Below are 24,212 nucleotides of genomic sequence, written 5' to 3' on the forward strand. Positions count from 1 at the left end.
GCCCAAGGAGAACCCACAAGCATGAGTGTTTGAACAAGGGAGAAAGATAAGGTAGGACAGTCCTTGTTTCTCCTCTGGGAGAAGGTGTGGGCTATAGTTACAACTCCCAGCACTCTGGCAGACATGAGCTGGGCCCAACAGTGTCCTGGAGGTGAGGTGCTGGGATATGAGAACAGGAGGCAAAGATACGACGCTCAGGACCTGGCAACTGACTGAGTAGCTGTGTCCAGGAAGACACAGGTCTATTTGGCCACTATCAGTCCAGGACTCAGAATATTCAGGGGTGCAGACACAGATTCGTGGCTTATGCACCTGGAAGTATTACTTAAAGCAATGAGATGGTCAACCTGGACAGAATACCATGAACATGAAAATATCAATATCCGCAAGCACGTCTTGAGCTCTTCTGCGTACTAGACAGTATGTTAACTGCTTTTCAGATATTAACTCAACAACTTCTCAACCCTATGAAGGAGATACCAGAATGACCCCATTTTAAAGATGGAGAAGCAGACATGCATGGTCACGCAGCTGGAAAATGGTCCAGCACACAGAGAAGCCCAGATCCTCTGACTCCAGAACCTGTAACAGTAGACTGTTCTCTGAAAGGGCAAGGAGATCTTCATGGAAGGATATATTTGGGGGGCAAGTGAACTCAGAGAAAGAGACAGAAAAGGAGCAATCAGCGAGGTACATCCTGACACAAATGTGCTTCTGGCATGAGGATTATAAATATACACCATGCCAGATGGTCCTTAAGGAGAGTATGGAGTGAATGCCATATACTCATCTCATGGATTCTATTTAAACCATGCTAAGCCACCAAGTCAACTATGCTCTCCATTTTTAAAATTTCTGGATGAGTGGGATCACTTGAAAAAAAGTAAATGGACTCATTTTCAAAGCTGTGGTTTCATAGATGGGAGTTGCAAATGGTTCAGAAGTTAAAGATAGAACTCTGAAGTATTGCTTCTTCAAGGGTGGTACCTGGGCCGGGAGCAGCAGCATCCCCTGACGACTTGTTGCGAATGCAAATTCTCGGCCCCCATTCCAGACCCACTGAATCGGAAACTCTGAGGGCGGGGCCCGGCCATCTGCTATAACAAGCTATCCACGTGATTTCAATGTATGCCCGAGTTTGAGAACCAATGCTCTAGAAAATAACACGATCCGTGCATGTGCATCTCATCTCTGGAGCCCTCGCCCCCGGGGGAGACCATCTCCGCAGCCCCTCTGCCCAGCCTGCCGGGTTCTGAAAGGAATCCAGACTCCAGGGAAGCCCAGGTTGGGTGGGGGGGTCCTCTCCTTTTGGTGCAACATGGTAGAGAAAACACAAAAGTCCTCTATGCCTGCTGCCTTCATCCAGAGATCTTAGTAAGGTCACGTGCCCCCGAGTCTTACCCCGACCCACCACGGGAGAATCCCACAGGAGGGTATCCTGGCAATTAAAGTTCCTGAGTCCTCAGCATGTGAAGTGCGACACATCCACCAGGAGAAAGTTCCTTCAGGAGCCAGCTAATAGGAACCAAAGAAGTAAACTAACAGACAAATCCCGAGGCTTGAACGGGAGGCTCCGCAAAGTCCTCAATCTGCTTTGCTAAAACTCATAGACACCGTGGTGGTGTCTAACCCTTTCTCTGCATTGCAGGGACACCTGGGCTCACCCTGGCCACCTGCCCTTCCTGGCCACACATCCTGCGAGTGCGACCCTATGGCAGCCCAGCTGACCCCGACACTGCCGGCCAGGAGCCGGGACCCTGGCTGGACGTTCTCACACCCGCGGGTGGTGACAGCCCTCAGCGGCAGAGACAGCTGCATGACGTGTCCCCGTGCTCTGCAGCCCGCTGACCAGACCTATAATGGCAAGGCCCATCCTGACCCGCTGTTAACCAGCCCATGAGAGGAAACGGGACACATGGAAGTAGACGTATGTCTGGACTGTCCAGGGCGGGGCGAAAACAAGAACCAGACTGGCTTGCTCAGGTGCTCAGGGGAGGAAGATACCTGGCCTGGGACCTCTAGGACACAGGGATGGCGTGGCTCTCGTCCACCCCACCCGGCTCGCCCCAGCCCACCCACCCATCCGCCCGTCCTCACCTCCTCCGTCCCTGCACCCCATCCCACCTTTCCCACGTCATGGCGCCCCACTCCCCTCGAGCTAGCTGAGGAGGTGAGGGTCTCGCTTTCTCTAAACCATACACACGGAATTTTTTGTTAAGAACACTTTTACCACATTTCCTCCTATTATTCGGAGACATTTAATGGGGCAGCTGAAGCACAGGATGAGCAGCCCCAGGATGAGCTGAGGAAGAACAGTCCACGGGTTAGAAGGGTCAGTCCCAAACTGACCCCTGTGCTCGCGGACTGTGAGGGCCTCACGAGGACCCTGCACTCCGCCTCCAGACCCCTGGGCCTGCTCGGGCCATCGTCCCACGGCAGCAAGGAAGGGCGATCACAACTGGCGGCACCTCAGGGGCTTGCCCGGTGCGTGCTTCCCGAAGGCACACCGTCCCTGTCCCTCGTCCCTCGATGGGGCCACAGACCTGCTGAGGGCACGATGTCTGGTGCCAGCTGCGCAACCTTTCCCATCCCTCCTCCTCGTGTGTGGGAGGCACACAGCCCACCCCGGGGCTCCTGGGAAAAGCCCTGCAAGCAGACGCCACTCTCTGAGATCACCTGCAGACGTCTGACCGCGGTCACCTTCTTTATCGACAAAAACGGCAAAATCGTATGGTTTGCCTCAGGTCGTGCTCTCGTGCGTGTGTTTATTCTCCAACCCACCTCCCCGCCGCCCCACAAGAGGAAGCGAGCTCTCCTCCCGTGCCTGATTCTCAATATCCCAACAGCACCCGGACGTGGCATGTGATCCACACATTTGTTGAACGAATGAATGACACGCTCAGTACAAGGCCCAGGATGCAGAAAGTATTCAGCCATGATCAGTATTATCATCAATTTTTATTAGCAACCAGCAAAGGAGGGACACAGAGTGAAATACTAGACAATATTGCCTCGCGTGAAAATGAAGCCACATTACTAAATATTTTACCCTTTTCGGTAACTTGCGATCTTTCTTCTCAGCTAGAAAAAAATACCCTGGATTGAGCCGGTATTGAGGATTAGTAATATCAACCAGCAAATCATATTACAGATGAATCATTATATCAATTATAATTACAATGATATTATCAGTGTTAATATCACACAGGAAATTGGAGAGTGTGAACAGCAAAACTAAACGCATGGCCTGGACCTGTTGGGGGGTGTTGGACATGGCCTGTGTGCCAAACGGTCCCAACCCCTCCCACAGGTGAGGACCCTGGGCCCAGAGAGATAGCAAGTACATGGGAAGTGGTGCTCAGCTGGTGCCCAGGGGACCCCTGATGCGCCCACTGGGTCAGGAGCCTCATCCCATGTATGTGGGATTCTGCAAGGAAGGGTCAGGAGCCCACTATGGGGCACAGGGTGGTGCCATCCTGCTGCCTCCAAGGCCCAAGTCTCACAGACTGCTGTGATTGGGGCTCCTGTGGCATCGTCAGCCCGGCCTGGGTGCCCCCAAGCCATGGACCTCTGTCCTCAGCCCAGGACAATAGTCCATTTAAAGTAACTTAGCACGAGGTAGTCAGTGTGCAGATGTGCCAGTAGCGTCCCCCTCCCTCCGTGGGAGAATGAAGCCAGCCAGCGATGGGCTCTGGCAGGGACCCCCTCCCAGCTCCTACCCGGTCTCCCTATGACACCCCCCTAATGATGCCTCACAGTGAGTCTCAGGGTCCACTCAAGGCACAGAAGAAGGCATGCGCATGAACAGGGCTGGTCAAGGGAACAGTCTTCGGCAGCTTGACTGTGCATGGCCTATACCAGATGTTCCCAGAAATAGTGTCTCATTTAACACTCATCAAGTGAGTGAATCACTTAGTGTTAGGGACGCAGAGACTGAACACACGAATGAGGCCTGTAGGAAAGCTAACCCCACATTCCTTTGGCCCAGGGCCCTCCTGGCATCCTCGGGCAGCTCCAGGCAGGACCTCAGATGGGTGCAGATGGCCACGTGCTCCCTCTCCACGGGTGCATCACACGCTGGAATCACTGCAGAGGCACATGGACAGATCCTCCCGTGGGGCTGGCTGAAGGGTTTTCAGGGCTCACCGCCCACATCCCAGACACTCCACGGTCTGGCTGCAGAGCCCAGCCCTGTGAAGGCAGCGGCCTCAATCCTATGCTTCCCTTGGATCTGCCATGTAGTTAGGGGAAGAATCTACGGGCTTAAATGCTCCCTTCTCCAGGAAGCCTCCCCGGACTTGCTCAGGCCCTGGGGACACTCCCCCGAGTTTCTGTGGTACTCGTGCCTGTTTGCCCTAAATATCCATCCACCCGTGACCCTGGGCCTCTCCCAGGGTGTGGCCCACTAGGCACCTGCGCCCAGTATGTTCTCGCACACAGATGCCGATGGTGGAGACACGGGCACATGGTTATCCCAGGGCGGGCGGGGTGACGCAGAACTCAGCTTTACTCCAGGGCCCGGTGTGCCTCCCTCCTTGCCGGGCCTTGCCCCTCGGGGACAGGGCTGCCCAAGGCGCGGCTGTGACGCGTGTGGGGAACAAGGGAATTTAGAATGAAGTAGTGAAGCGAGTCAGCCGGGAGCCGCTCCGCGTTCCCTGAGTGCGCGGGGACGGGTGGGCAGACTGTTCACACCCGCCGTCGCCTTTCTATTTCTGACAGTCAACCTGCCCCGGGGAAGATCCCTGCAGATCTGCTCCTCTCTGGCACGCTGAACTCAAGGCAACACTTGGGCCGTGTCTCCTGCAGGGAGACAGGAGCCCGGGAGAATCCAGCACTCTGACTGGGAGGATCCCACAGCCCCGGGGTGCCCGAGGAAAGCCACGTGCAAAATCACACCTCTTCACACCATGGATCTGGTGGGTTTTCAAACATGAGACCACTGTCCTCAGGCCCACGCAGATGCCCAGACCCTACTGCCCTGGGGCCTCAGGCATCCTACCGGGTGGGGAGGTGCCATAAGAGCCTCACCTCATTTCCTGGGCCACAGGCAGCTCCCCCAGTGGCCAGACGCCCAGTACCTTTCTCTGATTCCATCTCCAGCCCTGGCATCTGCTCAGGGCTTGACATCTTGTTAGCAGGGGCAGCCCTGTTCCACAGTGCACAGTATGCTTGCTCCAACCTGAACAAGCTTCTGAAGACATGGCCAAGCCACACAGCCCTATGGGAAGAGTGATGGGATGCACTCAGGGATAAGAGGCATGAGTGGAGAGGCCCCTTGCTTGCAGGAGTCTGACCAGGGTGCATAGTCTCAGGAAGGCCCTCATGTACACCAGAGGAAATGCACACAGATGACGGGCCACACGGGGGAGTTTTTACCTTGGACTTGTCGTCTGAGGGCATGCAGAGAATGCCAGAGCCAGAAGTGCCTGGAGAAGCCAGCATTGCCTGGCCTCCTGGGTCAACTCAGAGAAAGGGGGTGGACAGAGTCTCGAGGCCACACTGTGGGCATTTGGCTTCCCTTCTGGGCTATCGATGGGCATCCTCCACCCCAGCATAGGGTAGGCATCCTCCACTCTCATGAGCCCCCATGATCAGAGTGCCCATTCCCGGGGCACGGGCATGCTCGCCACTCTGTCATAACTCAAACCACCAACTGACTTACCAGCATGTTCAGACTAAATCCACATGGTCATACCTTCTGACCACAGTCCAGGTCTGAGACATCGAGCAGAAAAGATGGCAATGTTGCAACATTCCTGCTGCAGGCCAACCACCCTCTGCCGGAGCTTAGGATGTGAGGGGGATGTGGACAGGCAGCAAGGGACCCTAACTCTAACCCTACCCCCAACCTTGACAGACTGCATCCCCTAGGAACATCTCCCGAGCCCCCATGGCTGTGCCCTGGGCAGAAAGCTAAGGAACGGCTCACATCCATGCGGCAGTGCCGGAAAAGATCTGGGCCTAACCAGGGTTTTGGGGCCTACTGAAGCTACAACAGCTTCTAAAATAAAAGAAACAAAAACAAAACTAGATTCTGTCATTGAGTCTCTACAATTTGGAAGAATGAGTTTATTTTAGGACCTGGACAATGTGTTGAGCATCCACCACAGCTCGGATGCACAGCTGAGTCTGCATGTGTTCGTGACCATCATCTGGTGCGTCCAGGCAGTGCAGGAGGTCAGCTGGAGCCGCTGAGAGCCAACAACACATGTCAGATGTTTGCACTTGTGGCTGGAGAAGGGCCACCTCACTGAGGACTCTGGGCTTAACTGTGTATATATTTATAGCCTTTTATGTCCTAAAAATGGCTTAAGATGGCTTCCAATAATAGATTAAATTTAACACAATAAATAACACAAAAATGAGCAGATGAGGTCATCAGAGGGAAGAAGGAAAGACAGTGCTAGTCCAGGAAACAAAGGCACACACAGAGCTGCCCATCAGTGCGCAGGGCAGGCCTGATGGGCAGAGAGCACATTCTCTCCCATGGCCTCCTGTCTGATGTGGCTCATCCCTCCATAACATGGATCAGCCCCCCAGCCCCACCCCTTGTAACAGAGGAGAGCTGTCTGGAGAGAGGCGCACGGTGTGATCCACTTGGGCAGTCGTCTGACACCCAGGCTCAGGCCAGGCAGGCCACTCTCGGGAGCAGTGGGAACAGCACTGTGGGCCACTGTAACCTCATCTGGAAACCCAGCAGCCTAGTGCAGATGAAAGCAGAGGTCTCTGATGGATGCCCGGCTGGAGACCTGGGTCCTCCCTGTTTGGGATGCTCCCTCCAACCTCCTACCCATCTCCCCAAGCAATGCCAACTAGAGACCCTCCCTGATGCCCCTCAAGGGCTGTGATGCACGCTTTGCAGGTGCTGCCCTGTGAGCATCAGATTTCCCACAACAACCACTGAGGTGAGCATTATTTTTGCATCCTGTTAATAAGTGTGCAAGCTGAGGCCAAGCTTTCACAGGTGGGAAAAGACAGAGCAGGACCCCATATCCAGGGATGTCCCTGTCTCTGTTAGGACAGAATAGCGAGCACGCCCGAGGCCCCGGGAATGGGAGCTCTGATCATGGGGGCCTGTGAGAGTGGAAGATGCCCGCCCTGTGCTGGGGTGGGGGGCGCGGCCCCCAAGCTGCTCTGCCTGAAGTGTTAGGGGTACAGGTGGTTAACTGCCATCACCACAACTGAGTATATAGTCACCGGCAGCTGCCGGGTAGTTGTAGAATTTATCCACTAGGAAGAGATCGGTAACCCATAGGTGGTTCTACGGAAGGCATGACAATCAGCCCAAGCTCAAACCCAGAACAGGATGACACTAAATTGACCCCAATAAGAAGACACATGGTTGGGCTGCCAGAGCCTCCTAAAGATACTTACATCCAAAACTTGGGATCCCTGGGTGGCGCAGCGGTTTGGCGCCGGCCTTTGGCCCAGGGCGCGATCCTGGAGACCCCGGATCGAATCCCACATCAGGCTCCTGGTGCATGGAGCCTGCCTTCTCCCTCTGCCTGTGTCTCTGCCCCTCTCTCTCTCTCTGTGACTATCATAAATAAAAAAAAAAAAAAAAAAAAAAACTTGAAACAGCCTAACGGATGAGTAGGGGCTGGTCATTTGCTTATGGAAATATGTATATTTTTATGAAAGGTATGGTTGGGGAGCCTTTGGAAACACGTCTTTCCAGAGACTGTTTAATATAACCCAATCACAACATCACATTTCCTGGTGACCTTCAGTACAAAGAATAAGCCATAGTGGGAAAGTACTGCCCAGGCCTGGTCAGCACTCAGAGACCACAAGGGCTTCAGCAGCTCCAGCGGGCGCCCCACCCACAGGACCTTGCTGGGCTCTCTTCCTCTGGGAGCAAAGGCTTCTTTCTGACATCAATTTGTCCAATTGTTTCCTATGAGTGGTCTCCAGCTATAATGGAAAATAAGGACTGTTCCATGTGATATAAAAACAAGGCAAGAGAAAGAAAGCATATGGCAGAGACAAGCACACAGAATTTTCAAAAAGCCTAATATAGCCGGAACTCAACACCAAAATTCGCGAGTCCAAGAACGGCGCTTGAGTCCATGACGCAATGGACACAGGGACCTGCAAATCCACCAGCGTCTGACCCACAGCTTCCTTCTATGATGCTATCACCACATCTGCCCCCAAGAGTGCCAGGAGCCTGATCAAGAGAGCATCGGGATTGTTGGCAGGCCCCTCCCACCAGTGCTCCCCAGGCGTGTGCCCCCCATGCACTCTTCTGTCATTTGTGTATGTATCTATGTCCCCACAACCGGGACCCGGCCAAGCAGGACAGCCCACAAGGGCCAGCACGTAGCATGTACACATCTGTCCTTAAATGTTCAATAAATACATCAGGAGAATTGAAGTGAAACCATCTTGGAAGTATCAGATCTACTAAGGGAATTGAGCAGAAACGACGGACAATTCTCTCTAATGAAACCACCACTACACAGGAGAAGGAGCACAGTCACATGATGCCTGTATCCCCAGACACAGGGCACAGCGCTCCGCCCACCGCCGCCACCCTGCACCTGCCACTTGATGCGTAGGACCATCCGGCTACATAAACCTTCCCACTTTTCTTTGGAATGCTCTTGGTTCAGAATACCATTCCCTTGCCTTGGAAACTTCTGTTAACCATTTTGCTCAAACTGATTTAGACGGATTCTCCCCTTAGTGCAGATTATAAAGCTGATGCGTTCCCACCATGTGTGCCTGGAGTGGCTTCAGAGGGAAGAGAAATATCATTTCTTTTGAACACAGATTTCTTCAGTGAGGAAGACATATCAGTGCAGTGTTTACCACAATTAAAGTGTGTACACTTAGCAGCTAATTACTACAAATAATTGCTCTCTAAAGTTCGATCATTAGACTTTGGCTTGCTAACCCAAAGACATACGTAGACTGATTTCAATGCCATAAGCATGAGGCATTTTCTGAGGTCACCATTTAGACCAAATAAGTCTACAAATGCCAAAGCAGGCTAAGCTCATGGCTCACAGAATTGAGCTATTTCATGACCCCCCTCCTGGCTTTCCAGTCCTCTTCTTCCAAGTGACCTGAAAATGGCATTTTTCTAAGGTTATAAGCTCTAAAAGGCTATAATTTTATTTAAAAACAATGCTTAACTACAGAACTGGCCCTCAAGGAGTTTGGAATCTAGCTGATGATGGAGGATAAATTCACACCTGCTCAAAATCACTGACCTCTTAAAGAATTTATTGCTTCCTAGATTACTACCACCATGAATATTTCTGCCTGCAATCACTTATGATTGCAATCATGTATTTTATTCTCTGTGTATACAGTTGCAAATTCTCTCCTGACACCTTCATTTTCTCTTTAAAAAGAAATAACACAGTTTAGTGCATTTGAAAATATCAATCTGGTATTAGAGCTTCACATATAAAGAAACAATCATAAGCACTGCACGTGTCTGTAGCTTCATTATAAAGAGAGCTCGGAAGCAAGGAGCATCTCCAAGGTCCTTGTGTCAGAGACGCACGTCACAGACGTGGATGAACAGGTGGAAATTCTGAATACACTGGAAATTTCCAGGCTACTAACCCTGAAATCATTTCTTTCCAAAGTAAAGTCACAGGAGTCCATGTTCAGGAGGGCTTACCTGGTAATCTGTGTTCTTGTACTGAAGTCAAGAGACCTCATTGAGCGGAGAACTTCAATGCACCCCAAGTACTGCAAGGGGAAAAAAACGCAAATCATGAGCCCGGGGGACCGAAATGAAGAGACAATTCCTAACTGCATCAAGGATGAACCTGGAAGCCACACATGTTTCTCAAATCACATTTTAACTTCACATACATCATGAAGCTTCATTTTCTTTCTATAAAGCAATAACTCACACCTGTGAGAAAGTATTCCCCAGTGTCTATGCTGGCACTAGACTTGACTGAGATCCATGAGTATTTGCATTTTATTTAATAGTACATTTTCAAAGACTTTTGTTGAGGTATAACATATCCCACAAAAGGCAGAAATCTTAAGGGCATAATTCAAGTATTACTTAAACACATACCTGTGTGTAACCACCACACAGACCCCAACATCATATTTCTAGTCCTTTACAAGGGTCTAGAAGTTTATAATTTCTAAAGAAAGAATTAAAACACTATAATACCAACATTTTGAACAATATTAAACTTCATTACTTAATAAATATATTTTGGATTCTGTCAACAAACTCTATATACATTACCCTCATAGTTGCTTTATTTTGGTTTACCAGAAAGCCCTCTTCTGCATTATGTAACACAAACTTTCAGAAGTTTCAATTTACACATCTAAATTTGTAGCTAAATTTTTAATCAGTTTCACACATGTAAGTGTGTGTGCGTATGTAAATATATGGACATAACGAAAGCTGTAGATAAACAACTAAAATAGTAGAGATACAATATTTGTGTTCCAAAGCCCTTAGGAGTTTGAAGGACAGATGTTTTATACAAATGCCTTTAAATTTAGACTTTGCAGGAAGAGACCTCATGCTGTAGTACAGAAAAGACTGCATTTGAATTATTCACAAAACCTGAATTGGAGCCTGACTCTGTCATATCTTGTTATGTAACTTTAAGCAAAACTTTAAAATTCTCTGAACCTAAGCCTCTATACCCATAAAATGTGACTATTGCTCCAACTAATGTGCAGTTATGTGATACCAACACCACCGCCACATCTCACAGTTCTTGGAATACCACCACCACCCCAGTCATAGAGTTACGATGAACAACATCACAGAGGTACACAAATCAGATGACCCCCAACACTGCAGAGTCTCATGATTACAATGACCAACGTCATAGACTTATGTGTATATCAGGATGAGCACCGCAGGACTCCTAGCACCACCAAAGTTACAGAGTTACACGAATACCACATCCACCATCCCAGAGCTCTGTGAGTACCACAATGATGCCACAAGTTATATGAGAAGTAAGAACAACAGTGCAGAGTGTGGGAGCACCACCACTGCTATTACAGTTGTGTGGATGCCATCACCACCATGGCAGGGGTATATGAATACAACAACCACTGTCACTCAGGTATGTGAGGACCCCAACCCACTTAGCAGACTTATGGGATTGCCACATCCACTACTGTCACAGCATGGGGACAACACAACAATGTCCTGAGCTATGTGAGTACCACCCCCAGCAATGTTACAGAGTGGAATAATTAGTATGACCCAAGTGGCAGAATGGTGTCAACACCAACACCACTACCTTTCAAAGGTATGTGAATACATCACCCCTGCCACTGCATTGATGCAATTTCACATCCGCAACTGCAGACTTATGGGAGTACCCCATGACCACCATCACAGACATGTGACTATGACGAGAACCGCCACAGACACCTGAATACTAATGCCCCCCACCATCAGAGAGCTATTGAATACCACAACCAAAGTTATATTATGTGAATACAACCATCACCATCACAGAGAAATGGGAATACCATGAACATTGTCACCGTTATGTGAACACCATCTGCAACACTGCAGCGATATTTAAGCACCATGATGACAACTATCGCAGAATTATCTGGATGCCGCATCCAGTCTCACAGTTGAGTGCTACCATGACTAAAGTTGCAGAACTATGTGAATACCAAATCCACCAACATTGCAGAGTTACATAAATGCCATGACGGTCATCACAGAGTTTTATGGATAACACGCATGGCTGTACATAAATATATGTATCCCCACACCACCACTGCAGTTATATAATATAGGTACCATGACCATTGTAGAATTATGTGACTACCACCAACACCATAAATACACCCACAAGCATCACTGCACTTATTTGAACACACCAGCAATAACATCTCAGATTTATGGTAAGATGATCAAAGTAATTGAAGAAGTCTGTGTATACTGTCACTGACATCAGAATTATGTGACTACAACCAATAGGCTCACAGTTATGTGGGTACCATGACCACCAACACGGGGTTATGTGGAGGCCACACCAGCCCTGAAAATTTGGACGAATACCATGACCACCATTTCTGGGTTATGGGAAGACTATTCACTACTGCTGTGCGGAGTTATCTGAATACCACAACCACCATGGCAGATCTAGGAGAATACCACCACCATGGCCATCACAGAGACACACGAACACCACAACCATCACCACAGAGCTATGCAAATACTGTCACCACCACTGCCACAGAGCCTTGTGAATATCATGACCATGAACCAGGAGAGTTACGTGACTCTCCTGACCAAAGTCACAGATTTACATGAATCCCACCACCTTGCAATGATGCATTAATTCCAACACCACCATCATCATAGAGTTGTGTAGACACCATGACCAGATCACAGAGTTGTCCGAATTATACCATCACCACTGTCACAAGATACATGACTAGCACCATCAATTTCCCTCTGTTATTCCACTGCGGTGACAAACAAATATTGCAGGGTGGTAGGAACACCAGGTTGAGCTTCACAGACCATGTGAACACAACCTCCACCAACATTGCAGGGTCATGTGAATACAAGACCACTGTCACATAGTTATTTGACTACCACCTCCACCATCATCATGGTGGTATGTAAACACCATGACCAACCTCAAAGAGTCACGGGAACAACACCAGCAATAATGTCACTGAAGTACAACTACCACAGCTATAGATTACGTGCACACAAGCACCAGCACCATCACAGGGCTCTGTGGATACCATGACCATAGAGTATATGAATAGACAGCCAACGATGCATTATGGGAACACTACCACCAACACGACCACAGAGTTGTGTGACTACCGTGACCAACACCCCAGTGACATTTGAATTTCATCATCACCACACCATTGCAGGTATGGAATATCATGACCACCACAGCAGGCTTATACAACTACCATAACAAACTTCACAGTGATGTGGATAGCACCACCACAGTAGGAGAATTATGTGAACACCACCGTCGCCAGGGTTGTGGGGTTATGTGGAATACTGCCGCTGCACTACATGATTATGTCAACACCACGGCAAATGGGCATATCTCCACCACCACCACAGTTGTGTGGAAACCACAATGTTATAGAAGTATATGAACACCACCAACATCACACACAGCTACATACGCACCACAACCAACACTACGGAATTCTGTGAGCACCGTGACCAGCACACTTACATAACTACCCCCACCACCTCTGCAGTTGTGTGTAAATAACTTCTCAGAGTTCTGTAGGTACCACCACGAGCAGCAGCTGTGTCATTACCCCCACCGCTCTCAGAGTTATGGGATTACAGCCACCACTGCTGCCCCAGAGTTACATGAAGACCACAATGAACTCCAAGGAGTTGTACAATTACCACCACTGCCACACGTAAGTGCAAGGTGAGTGTGATGTCACAGACTTGATCATGCCCCCAAGGTCTGCAGCAATTTGCCCTCTTACTATCAACGTGTAAGCAAGCTTATGTCTATCCTTTAACACTGTATAGCATTGATCTCTGAATCTTTGACTGTCATGGGCAAAAGTACTTCATTTTCTTTTTAATTTGCATTTCCCTGATATCTATAAGGATATGTGATTTTTCTCGCATGGGTGTTGGCCATTTTCACTCTTTTTTCTTTTAGCTAACTGCTGTTATCTTTGGCCTAGTTTCTTATTATATTCCTTATCTTCTTATTGTAGATTAATGGGATGATAATCTCCTGTTCAATCATGTTTCTTTTGATGGTTTCTACATTTTACCTGACACAGTTGTTACTGTAGGAATATAGTAGTAATTCCTGTAATCACACGTCTGCCACATGTTCTGTGTGGCTCTGGAGGATCCTGGGTTGCTCAAGGTCATGATACTCTCTCTCCTAAATTGTATTTAACAATATTTATTTATTACTTACCTATGCATTCACTTCTTTATGTTTTTAAATTTTATTTACTTGAGAGAGAGAGAGACAGGGCACGTGTGCATGCGAGTGGGGGAAGGGGCATATGGAGAGAAAGAATCCTCTAATAGACTCCCACTGGGTGCAGAGCCCAGCGCTGGGCTCGATCTCATGGCCCAGAGATCATGACCTGAGCCAAAACCAAGACTTGGACACTTAACTGACTGAGCCTCCCAGGCATCCCACTTCTTGACGTGTTTTTTTTTTTTTAAAGATTTTATTTATTTATTCATGAGAGACAGAGGGAGAGGGAGAGAGAGAGAGGCAGAGACACAGGCAGAGGGAGAAGCAGGCTCCATGCAGGGAGCCCGACATGGGACTCGATCCCAGGTTTCCAGGATCACGCCCTGGGCTGAAGTCAGGCACTGAACCGCTGAGCCACCCAGGGATCCCGACATGTTTTATTTAATGTTTTTCAATTGGCTTTTTAGCGTATTTGGAGTTCATCTGTCTGTACAGAACATGGCATGAGTTAATAAAGTCAGCCTCCAGACTGACTATTATTTATGTCAGTACCACCGATCTAATAATGATTTATCCACATCTTCCTGCAGAGATGCGCCAACTTCTCGGTATATTAAATTCTATTTTCTGTGTGGACCTTTACCTGACCTCAATCCTGTTACACTCCCTATGTCAATTCCACATCTCTTGTGTGTATTTTTCCTTAAGAACTTTAAAATCATGTTGTGAAGTTCTTCCACCCCTCAAAAACCAGATTATAATGGAAAGTTCATACTACCTTAAGAAGAACTTATATTTGCTCTTAAGTTTTTTTTTCCCTAATCATAGCATTGTCTCCATTTTAGATATTTATTGCCTTTTGTAGGACCCTGTGGTCTTTATGACATATATCCTGTGCTTTTCTTCTCCAGTGTATTCCAAGGCATTTTTTAAAAATTTTGGTTACCATTGGGGGTGACATTTTGATTTTTCCATTGCACGTCTATCTGGCTTTCACCAGCAGAGAGAAAGTCTATTGATTTAGGATGTAAATAGAAAATTCAATCAATAGGCCCCAGAGATGTACAAAGAACTATGGAAACTGGACAATGGGACCCAGAAAACCTCCCAGTGGGGTTGGAAGACATACAAAAGAAACTGTAAAGTCTTGGAGTTTGGATCCAAAGCTTCTTGCATCTGCCTCATATGAATTCCAGGAAAATGAAAGAAAGAAACAGAGGAGAAGAAATATTCAAGAACAGAGAAAATAAAGTGTTCAGTATTAGAAACAGGAGTATCTATATTTTCAAGGCTCCCAAAAGAAATATGAAAAGGCCCACTTGTGGACATGGCAGCTCAGTTTCAGGACAAAAAGAAGACCCAGAAAGAAGCATCCTGCAAGCGTTCTGTGAGGGGAAGAGACACGGGTTACTTACAGAGCAACTTCTCTTGCACACTCGATACAAGAAGACAAACACCACCATCGGAAGTCTGAGGAAGAGCATTATCGAGCCAAGAATCTTATATCCACCCAAACTGGCATTCAAGTGGGAGGACAAAGCGAGGACTCAGAAAGTTAACCACCCACAGATACTCCCTGAAAGAATTATTTCAGAAGAACAATGAATACAAAAAAACAGGAGGATGTGGGCTAGGAGGAAAATAATAGGGAAAGAATCAACAAAAATCACAGGTACGCCTGATGCTTAATAATTACTGACACATAAGGTAAATTTTTTTTTTACAGTGACAGGGAGCTAAATCTCGGAAGACCCCAACTCAGCTGGTTGGGGCAGACATAAAACAGAGGTTAGAGCTGGGGAAGCATGCTGAGCACTCATAACTGCAGCAGCAAAAACAATGTACATTTATGTAACATGTAAAAAAAAAAACTGTAAAATCCATAAAAAAAAAAAAAAAATAGGATACCTGACTGCCAAACTGCGAGAGAACAGGAGGAGGAAGCAAATAAAAGCAGTCCAGCGGAAAGCCAGAAGTGCACAAATGAAAGACAGGAAAAATAGGAACAGGTCCAAAATCTCAGTAGTCATAAGAATCGTGAATCGATCAAACTCACCAATTAAAAGGCAGAGCTTTCACACCAGTTAAAAACAATGTGCATTAAATGGAGTGGCAAAGACTAGGCTGACAAGACAGCAGATTCTTGACCAGGCAAAGGCCAATGAAAGAAACCAGGGCTCCAAGGGGGTGATTGTCTCATTTACGATTGTTGGAAACACAACATGAATTAAGCTTAAAAAAGGTGCAAGATCAAACTAAAGAAAACCTTTAATGGAGGATGAATAAATAAAAGAAAACCTCCATCTGTGGGAAGATGTATCATGATTTCTAGACTGCAAGATATCATAGTAAACACATGCCAATTCTCTCCCAAATCAATCTATGATTTTACTGTGATGCCACCCAAAGTCCCAACAGGATTTTTTCCCAGAACTTGAAAAATTAATTCCAAGGTTGAATCATACAGGAAGATTCTAAAGAACACAAGTAAGTTTCTGAGGAAGAAGAGAACAACAAAGAACCAGTGCTACTGACTTGTGAATAATCGTGCAGTGAGAAGGGTGATGCCACACATCAGGGCTGGGGACCCAGAGGGACTCCCGCAGGACCAGCCAAGAGGCCCTGGGGCTGCAGGAAGGTCAGAAGTCAAACTCGAGCAGGCAGGAGGTGAGAACAGAATATGGTGAACTTATAGAAAGAGAGATATAGACAGAGCATCCAGGAGACATGGAAAAGAGAGGAGGGAGTCTCGTCTTTGTGGTCCTGGGGATTGTTACTAAGGATGGTCGGTCTGGTACACGCATCCCCACAGACATCCAGGAACAGTTAAAACAAAGACGAAGGCCCAAGTGTTAATCCTTGGAGCCAGGGGGCCCTGGCGTCCAAGGTGTCTAGCCCTGATTCTCAGGAACACACATGTGATGGCTTCCAATCATTCTCCCCTGGCTCTTCCTTAGATGTGAGATGTTCTAGAGAAATCTCTGACACCTTGTCCCTTACAAGGAGGACAGACACCATCTGTGATGCAAGGTATGTGTAGACTGGGGTGGGGGTGCAGTTCCCAGCAAGATAGAAGCTGGAAAAGAAGCAAAAGGAAAAAAATTAAAAACAGGTTTTCTCTCATGGAGTCCCTTCGGTTTCCTCATCTCAGTGGGGCTGAGAAGACAAATGCAGACACATCTGTGGGAATCAGGGAAGAAAAGAGGCAGAGCCGATAAAGTGAATACCTGACGGGCCCCACACCCAGACGGCCTTCCCACGCAGCTGAGTAAGGCTGGGTAAGGCGTAGGAATGGCACACCCTCTACAACACGCTCACCTTACCCCATCCCCAAAAATATATCCTGAAAGGATTAAAGAGCTAAAGCTAAGGAACAAACGCACAAAAGCATTATAAGAAACCACAGAATACTATTTCTGTAACAAGATCTAAAACTCAAAGGCCATGATGTAACTTGTTACATCAATAAATAAAAATACAACAATAAAAATTGTTAATTTTTATAAGAAAAGACAAGCAACATAAATATGAAAAGGCAAGTGAAAGATTAAGAAAAATGCAATCAATTTTTTAAAATGCAATCAATTTAACAGGGGAAAAAAATTAATGACCAGGCTACTCTAAGAGTTTCTATGGGTCATTAAGTAAGCCCATCAACTCAAGAGAAAACAGTAGTCAAGAACACACACAGGAAATCCACAAAGGAAGACAGCTGGCCAGCACGCCTCTGCAAAGACCAGTGATCAGAGCAATTAAAATAAACCCAAACAGAGAGTTCACTTCAAACAGAGAGATCATTTTTCACCCTGCTGAGTGGTCAAACTGGGTGAGGAAGCAGGAGAGAGGGTCCTCCCTCATGTTCCGGTAATTTGGTGAAAACTTTTTGGAAGACTCTCTGGAAGTATCTATGGAAATGGAAAACATACTTCCCTTTGACCCAGCAGCATCATTTGTAGAACTTGATTCATGTGTGAGTGCGTGAAATTGTCCTACAAAACATCCATTGCTTCACTGCCTGCACAGACTGACAATGCGAACTCCCTTCTCGAATGTTTGTCCATTCGTGCACGGCCAGATACTCAGGCCCACCCAAGCTATGATTCTGAATGCAGCCATTTTAAAATGATTTAAGCTCAGAGTCTCCAGGAGACGCTGTCACTTCACCCACATTGTACTGGTTAAAGCACGTCACAGAGTCAGCCCAGATTCAAGAGGAAGGACTTGCTTCACTGGGTCCACCCCTGGAGACATGAGAACAGATGAAGAGGGAGCAGTTGCTCCACAAGGAGCCTCGGGAAGGAGGCCTTACTTCTGAGGCTTCTTCATTGTTTAAACTTTTTAATCTTTTTTTTTTTAATTTTTTATTTATTTATGATAGTCACAGAGAGAGAGAGAGAGAGAGAGAGGCAGAGACACAGGCAGAGGGAGAAGCAGGCTCCATGCACCGGGAGCCTGACGTGGGATTCGATCCCGGGTTTCCAGGATTGCGCCCTGGGCCAAAGGCAGGCGCCAAACCGCTGCGCCACCCAGGGATCCCTGTTTAAACTTTTTATAACGAGAACTTATCCATCTATTACTCATACAATTACATTTAAACGCTTTCCACCAAAAAAAAAAAAAAAAAAGATCATGCTTATAAACTTGGACCTCTATGCTATGATGCAGACTTGGTTGCAAAGTGGCCACAGACATCTGGAGACTCTAACTCCAAGGGATCTGAGACCTCCCTCTTCGGCCCTCTGGGGCGTCACCTTGCTCAGTGAAATCAGCCACACCTCTCAGATGGGCATCTTTGAATTCCATCCCCTGGCCTCGCTAAGGTTGGGGATGGGGATGGGGATGGGACCCCAGCCAGGCCAGCAAGTCACAGTCCCGGGGCTCTGGCAGGAGCGCTTTGGACCATCTACCATCTAGGAGTGGCAAGGTCCCACGCAGCTTCTGGGAGCTGACAATTAACCGGAACTGCTCCTGAGCTGCCAAACTTTCCCAGCTGGAGAATGTTGGGAGACTTTATGAATCATTAACCCCAATGATTCCTACCCTCAGCGACTATTAAAAGCATCTTTATTTTTTTTAATTTTTTAAAAATATTTTATTTATTTATGACAGCCACAGAGAGAGAGGCAGAGGCAAAGGCAGAAGGAGAGGCAGGCTCCGTGCAGGGAGCCCGACATGGGACTCGATCCCAGGTCTCCAGGATCACACCCTGGGCTGAAGGTGGCGCTAAACCGCTGGGCCACAGAGGCTGCCCAAGAGGCGACTTTAAAAAGTCACTAGAGTCCTAGCTTCCAAATTCTGAGGGAGAATAATTTTCTGAACTTGGCTTCAAGGCCCAGGTAACTCTACTGGAGGAGTAAGGGAAAAGTGGAGAATGCTTTCAGATACATGCAGACTCAGTTTACCACACAGGGACTCTCTCTAAAGGAATTAGTTGAGGTTGTACTCAAGCAGGAATTGAAATAAAGCCAAGACAAGGAAATGGGATGCAATCGCCAATGAAATGGTTACGTCTATGTAGGTCTTTGGCTGTGTACTCATAGGACAGTCATCTCAAGCTAAAGCCCCGTGTCATTCTGGAAAGTGGACCAAGCATGGCGGAGGGAGGGTGGCAATGGTGGGGAATGGAAGGACATCGCATCTCCTTTGGGGGAGAACACCGATTAACTGCAGGCATCAGAGCGTGTGTTAGAGAAATACTAGTAGTTCACGTTGTATGTTACATTTTAAGGTAATTTCAAGTGGCAGATACTCAGAGGAAAGGCGACTCCTGTCTTCAGTTGCAGGGTGAATGCTGGCCAGAGCTAAGATGGAGGCAAAATCTTGGGGAACAGGGCCGCGTTTTCTCCAGAAGCCGAACACGTGCCTTCCCTGTGACCCAGCACCTCCACTCCAAGAGGGACAAATCCATCTGCCCACCAAAGAAATGCACATACTCATGGTAGCAGTGTTCACGAAACCCCAAAACTGGAAGGACAATCAGGTATCTGTGATGGATAAACAAATTGCCACGTAGCCACTTGAGGTGGTGGTGGCACAGCAACCAAGAGAGGAGGGCGGCAACTGCACACCACCGCTGTCCCGCAGCTGGCGGACCCAGCCCCCACCCGTGCCTGATGCGGACATGGTGAGAGAGCTTGCGCACTGACTGAGGATGCATCCTCGTTGGGATCGCAGGCGAATAAACATGAGTAGACGGTCGGCCTGTGGTTCCCCTGCTGTGTGGGCTTCACACGCCACCTCCCCACCTACGCTCCGACCGCACCAAGCATTTCGTACATCCCACGGCCTGTGTCCACATAAGTGATTTCCCCTGCTTGCAAACTTGCACCCCCTCCTCTCTTCCTTGCATCCCCTCCTCTCTTCCCCCTTCTCCAGCCTCGCCAATCAGTCCCTAATGGTCCCCATCAAAGATAAGACACCGAGGAAGAGCCATCCCCGCCTCAGGCAGCAGCGTTCCTTAGCCCACGAGCATACTTTCTGTGTTCTGCGTCCACGGAGCCCGCACCGCTGTGCGCGGAGCCTCCTTCTGTTGGACAATGTCTCAGTTCTTGGTCCGGACAACGTAAGAAAGTCTCGTTGCCAAGACTCAAAACCAAGAACATTTAAACCTTTACAGACTCTGCCATTGTCCTCCCTTCCTCCTTGTCAATTCCCTAAGACCTGGCTCGCCTCCAAAATGTCCAGTGAGTGTCCTGGGCCATTGTCCCCAAATCTAATTGCTGGCTCCAGCACCCACTTACATATTGTCATCCAGAGGACTCTGCAGGGCCATGTCTTTATCCCTGTCCACTTTCCTAATGCCTCCATGTAATGGATACAAAATGAATGTTTGTTGAATGCATTCACCAAGGGCCAACCAATGTAGAGATGCTTCCCATACGCCCCCCGCCCCCAGGGCTCAGAAGTGGATGGCTGGTAACACTTCATTTGATCATGCAGGAATCTCTTGAGCCATAATTTTCTATTAACTTTTTATTTCATTTATTAGTACCAATTTGTGCTGCTTCGTGATATGTAATGTATTTGAATGTTCTCTGTGTTTCCCTGAAGTTATTCTGGAATTCAGACACCTGACTGTTCTGGAGGCCTCTCTGCCTAGCTGAATCAGTTTGAGTGACTGACCAGGGTGTGCATTTGCAGGTTTGGAGCAGTGACAGAGAAAGGGAGGATGCTGATCCCAGTGAAGGAAGAAAGGAGCAAAAAAAGATACTATATTTACAACAAATAGGTCTGTAATCACCTCCAAAAAAAGTTTAAAAAATTTTTTTTCAAGGAAAAACATGTAGACTATAACACCTCTGCTATAAAATTCAATATCTCCTCTCAGTTTAACAGGGGTGCATATCTTTCCCCACCTAGGGCGGCATCCTGGACATCACTGCAGGTAATTCAGTTGGGGCTACAGGTGCATCCCCAAAAAGATCAACAGTTGATTCAATTTTCTTGATTGAATCACCTGCTTAGAGTTTCCCAATGATTTTTTATAATTTTAAGATGAACATAAATTCTGTGAGTTCACCACCTAGTCTCTAAATCTGAATGTTAACTGGCATGTGCCCTCTGAAGCCAAGTATACCATCATTACACAATTCAACACTCAGTGCTTTCACGTGCCCAGCACTGGACACAAAAGTGAACAAGAAAAACCCCTGGCCTCCAACTTCACTCCTCTGTCTCCTGTTCCGTGAAAAGCACGAGACAACAGTTGCTGTTCTGGCACATGACCAAGCCCTGAAAAACGTGCACTTATTTGTGTATTTTGCGTGGCAGTCAGGCATGAGTGGACTCTGGACGCGTACAGCCCTAGGTTACACACCCACTTCACGGTGACCACTGTGCGAGCCTCCAGGTATTTCTGAGTCCCTATTTCTTCATCTGTAGAATGGGTTGACTTGACTCTGAGAAATACACAAGACGGCATGGGTTTAAGCCAGCAGCGTTACGCTACAGATCATCGGCTCTGGTGATAGACCCCAGACTCCCAACATCCACTATTCATCCACAGCACGTTCCAGCAATAAGCATTTGCAACTGGCTTTTCGTAAAACTTGCACCAACAGACACACCCGCTCAAAGAAAGGAGCATCTTTCTCCTGCCTCTTTGCCAACTCTGCAGGATGCCATGATAGGTGATTTATTTTTCATTTTGTTATTTATCTGAATATCATAATTTTTACAATGAACGTTACCACTTCGGAAATTTTATTGACAGAGATTTTATTTTATTGACCATTCAATACCCCATCTCTTTCGTCTCATCCAGGGCAATGTGGAAGGGTGCAGTCAGAACAGGTGCTGCCCCTTCGCCCTCCTGAGAACCTACTCACTGCACCCCTGTATCCAGAGCACCTTCATTCATCCTCCTCTAGACGAACGCCATTTACATTGGGACCTCAGGTCCTCCAAGAAGTCACTTAGACCCATTTTACTTAGCATGACTGCATTTTTTTGTGTGATTATGTTTTATTGAATATAATTCACATGTCATCAGAATTCACCCCTTTGAAGTGTTGAATCCCTGTCATTTTCAGGATATTCATAACAGTCGTGGTCCAACCACCACGACTGTTTAATTCCAGAACATTGTCATAAGAGGCCCGGATGGGGACTCATCAGCAGTCACTCCCCACCCCTAGCTCCTGGCAACCCCTAATCCGAGTCCCGTCTCTGCAGAGGTGACGGTTCTGGACTTTCCCTATAAGTGGAATCACGCAGTATGTGTCTGGCTTCCTCACCAGCCACAATGTTTTCACGGCCCATCAATGCTGTAGCAGGTGTCATCATTTCACGTCTTTTTATAGCTGAATACTAATCCATTGTATGGACCCACCACATTCTGCTTCTCCGTTCACAGCTGGTGGACACCTGAGTTGTTTCCACATCCAGGGATGACGAAGACTTCTGCTGTGAACACCCACAGAGGAGCCTTTGTGTGAACATAGGTTCTCAGTGCTCATGGGCATAGCCCTGCGGGTGGAATCGTGGGTCACGTGGTAACTCTGTTTATACTTTGCAGGAACCGCAGGTTTTCCAAAGCAGCTGCAGTGCTCTACATCCCTGTCACCCATGTAGGAGTTCCAATTCCTGACACCCTTGTTATCACCCGTCTTCTTAATTTTAGCTGACCTAGTGGGCGTGAGGGGGGATCTCATGGTGGTTTCGATTTGCAATTCCCTGATGACGCAGAGCATCTTTTCACATGTTTATGGGCCATCTGTATGTCTTTTTCAGAGAGATGTCTATTCAATTACTTTGCTTATTTTTGAATTGGGTTATTTTTATTGTTATTATTGAAGTGAAATAGTTCTTTATATATTCTGGATGCCAGTCCCTCATCGGACACACGACTTGCAAATATTTTCTCCCATTCTGTGGTTGTCTTTCTTTCTTCGTGATAAGCACAAAAGTTTTTCATCTTGATAACATTCAATTTATCTATTTTTCTTGCTGTTGCCTGTGCTTTTGGGGTCATATTTAAGGAACCATAGCCTAATCTAAGGTCATGAACATTTACCCTTGTGTGTTTTCTATGGGTTTTATGGTTTTAGCTCTTACATTTACACCTTTGATCCATTTGGAGTTCATTTTTGTAAAATGATGTGAGAAAGGCTCCAACCTCATTCTTTCCCATGTGGACACCCAGGTGTCCCACACCATCTACTGAAAAGACAATGCTCTGTTGAATGGCCTTGGCACAAAAATCAACATAAATGTAAAGGTTTACTTCTGGTCTCCTAATTCCGTTCCATTGATCTAAGTGTTGATACTTAGGCCAGTAATATATTCCTTTAGATCAGAAAATGTGAGTCCTCTAACTTTGTTCTTCATCAAGATGGGTTTGGCTATTTTGGGCCAAAAATAGTATTTTTGATGTATTTTTAAAAATTATTTGATTCATGATTTAATTAAGCCTGTATTTGATTTGTTTGTTTATATGGTTAGTCCTGACATCTTCCCCAGAATGCAGGTGCCAGGACAGCAAAGACCACATCTCTTTTTTTTATTCCCAGTTATGTTGTCAGCACCTATACGGGGACTGACACATAATATAAGCTTGGTGCAATTTGTTGAATAAATGAATGAATGACCAAATATTCAATTTTGATCATGATAAATAGAAACAGCCTATATATTCAAAAATGGGACAATGTTGAAGTAAGGTAAAATACATTAATGGGGTAGGGTATTATGCAACTATTAAAAACCATGCCTTCCAATAGTATTTAATGATCTGGAGAAATCACTGAGCCTGATTCTCAATTTTGCATAAATGAAAATAAAGGATGAAAAAAGTCA

General features: G+C 47.1%; 1 protein-coding gene across 1 annotated transcript in view; it reads right to left on the reverse strand.

The window, feature by feature from the left end:
- SHC3 (SHC adaptor protein 3) overlaps nucleotides 1–24,212 on the reverse strand; it is a 110,518-nt gene that overhangs the window by 73,427 nt on the left and 12,879 nt on the right. Inside the window, exon 2 of the mRNA XM_072761158.1 lies at nucleotides 9,638–9,708. Within this exon, the coding sequence (XP_072617259.1) occupies nucleotides 9,638–9,708 (71 nt within the window). The remainder of the gene's footprint in view (nucleotides 1–9,637; nucleotides 9,709–24,212) is intronic.

This window comes from Vulpes vulpes, chromosome 1 (assembly GCF_048418805.1).
Source record: "Vulpes vulpes isolate BD-2025 chromosome 1, VulVul3, whole genome shotgun sequence".
NCBI classification, from domain to species: Eukaryota; Metazoa; Chordata; class Mammalia; order Carnivora; family Canidae; genus Vulpes; species Vulpes vulpes.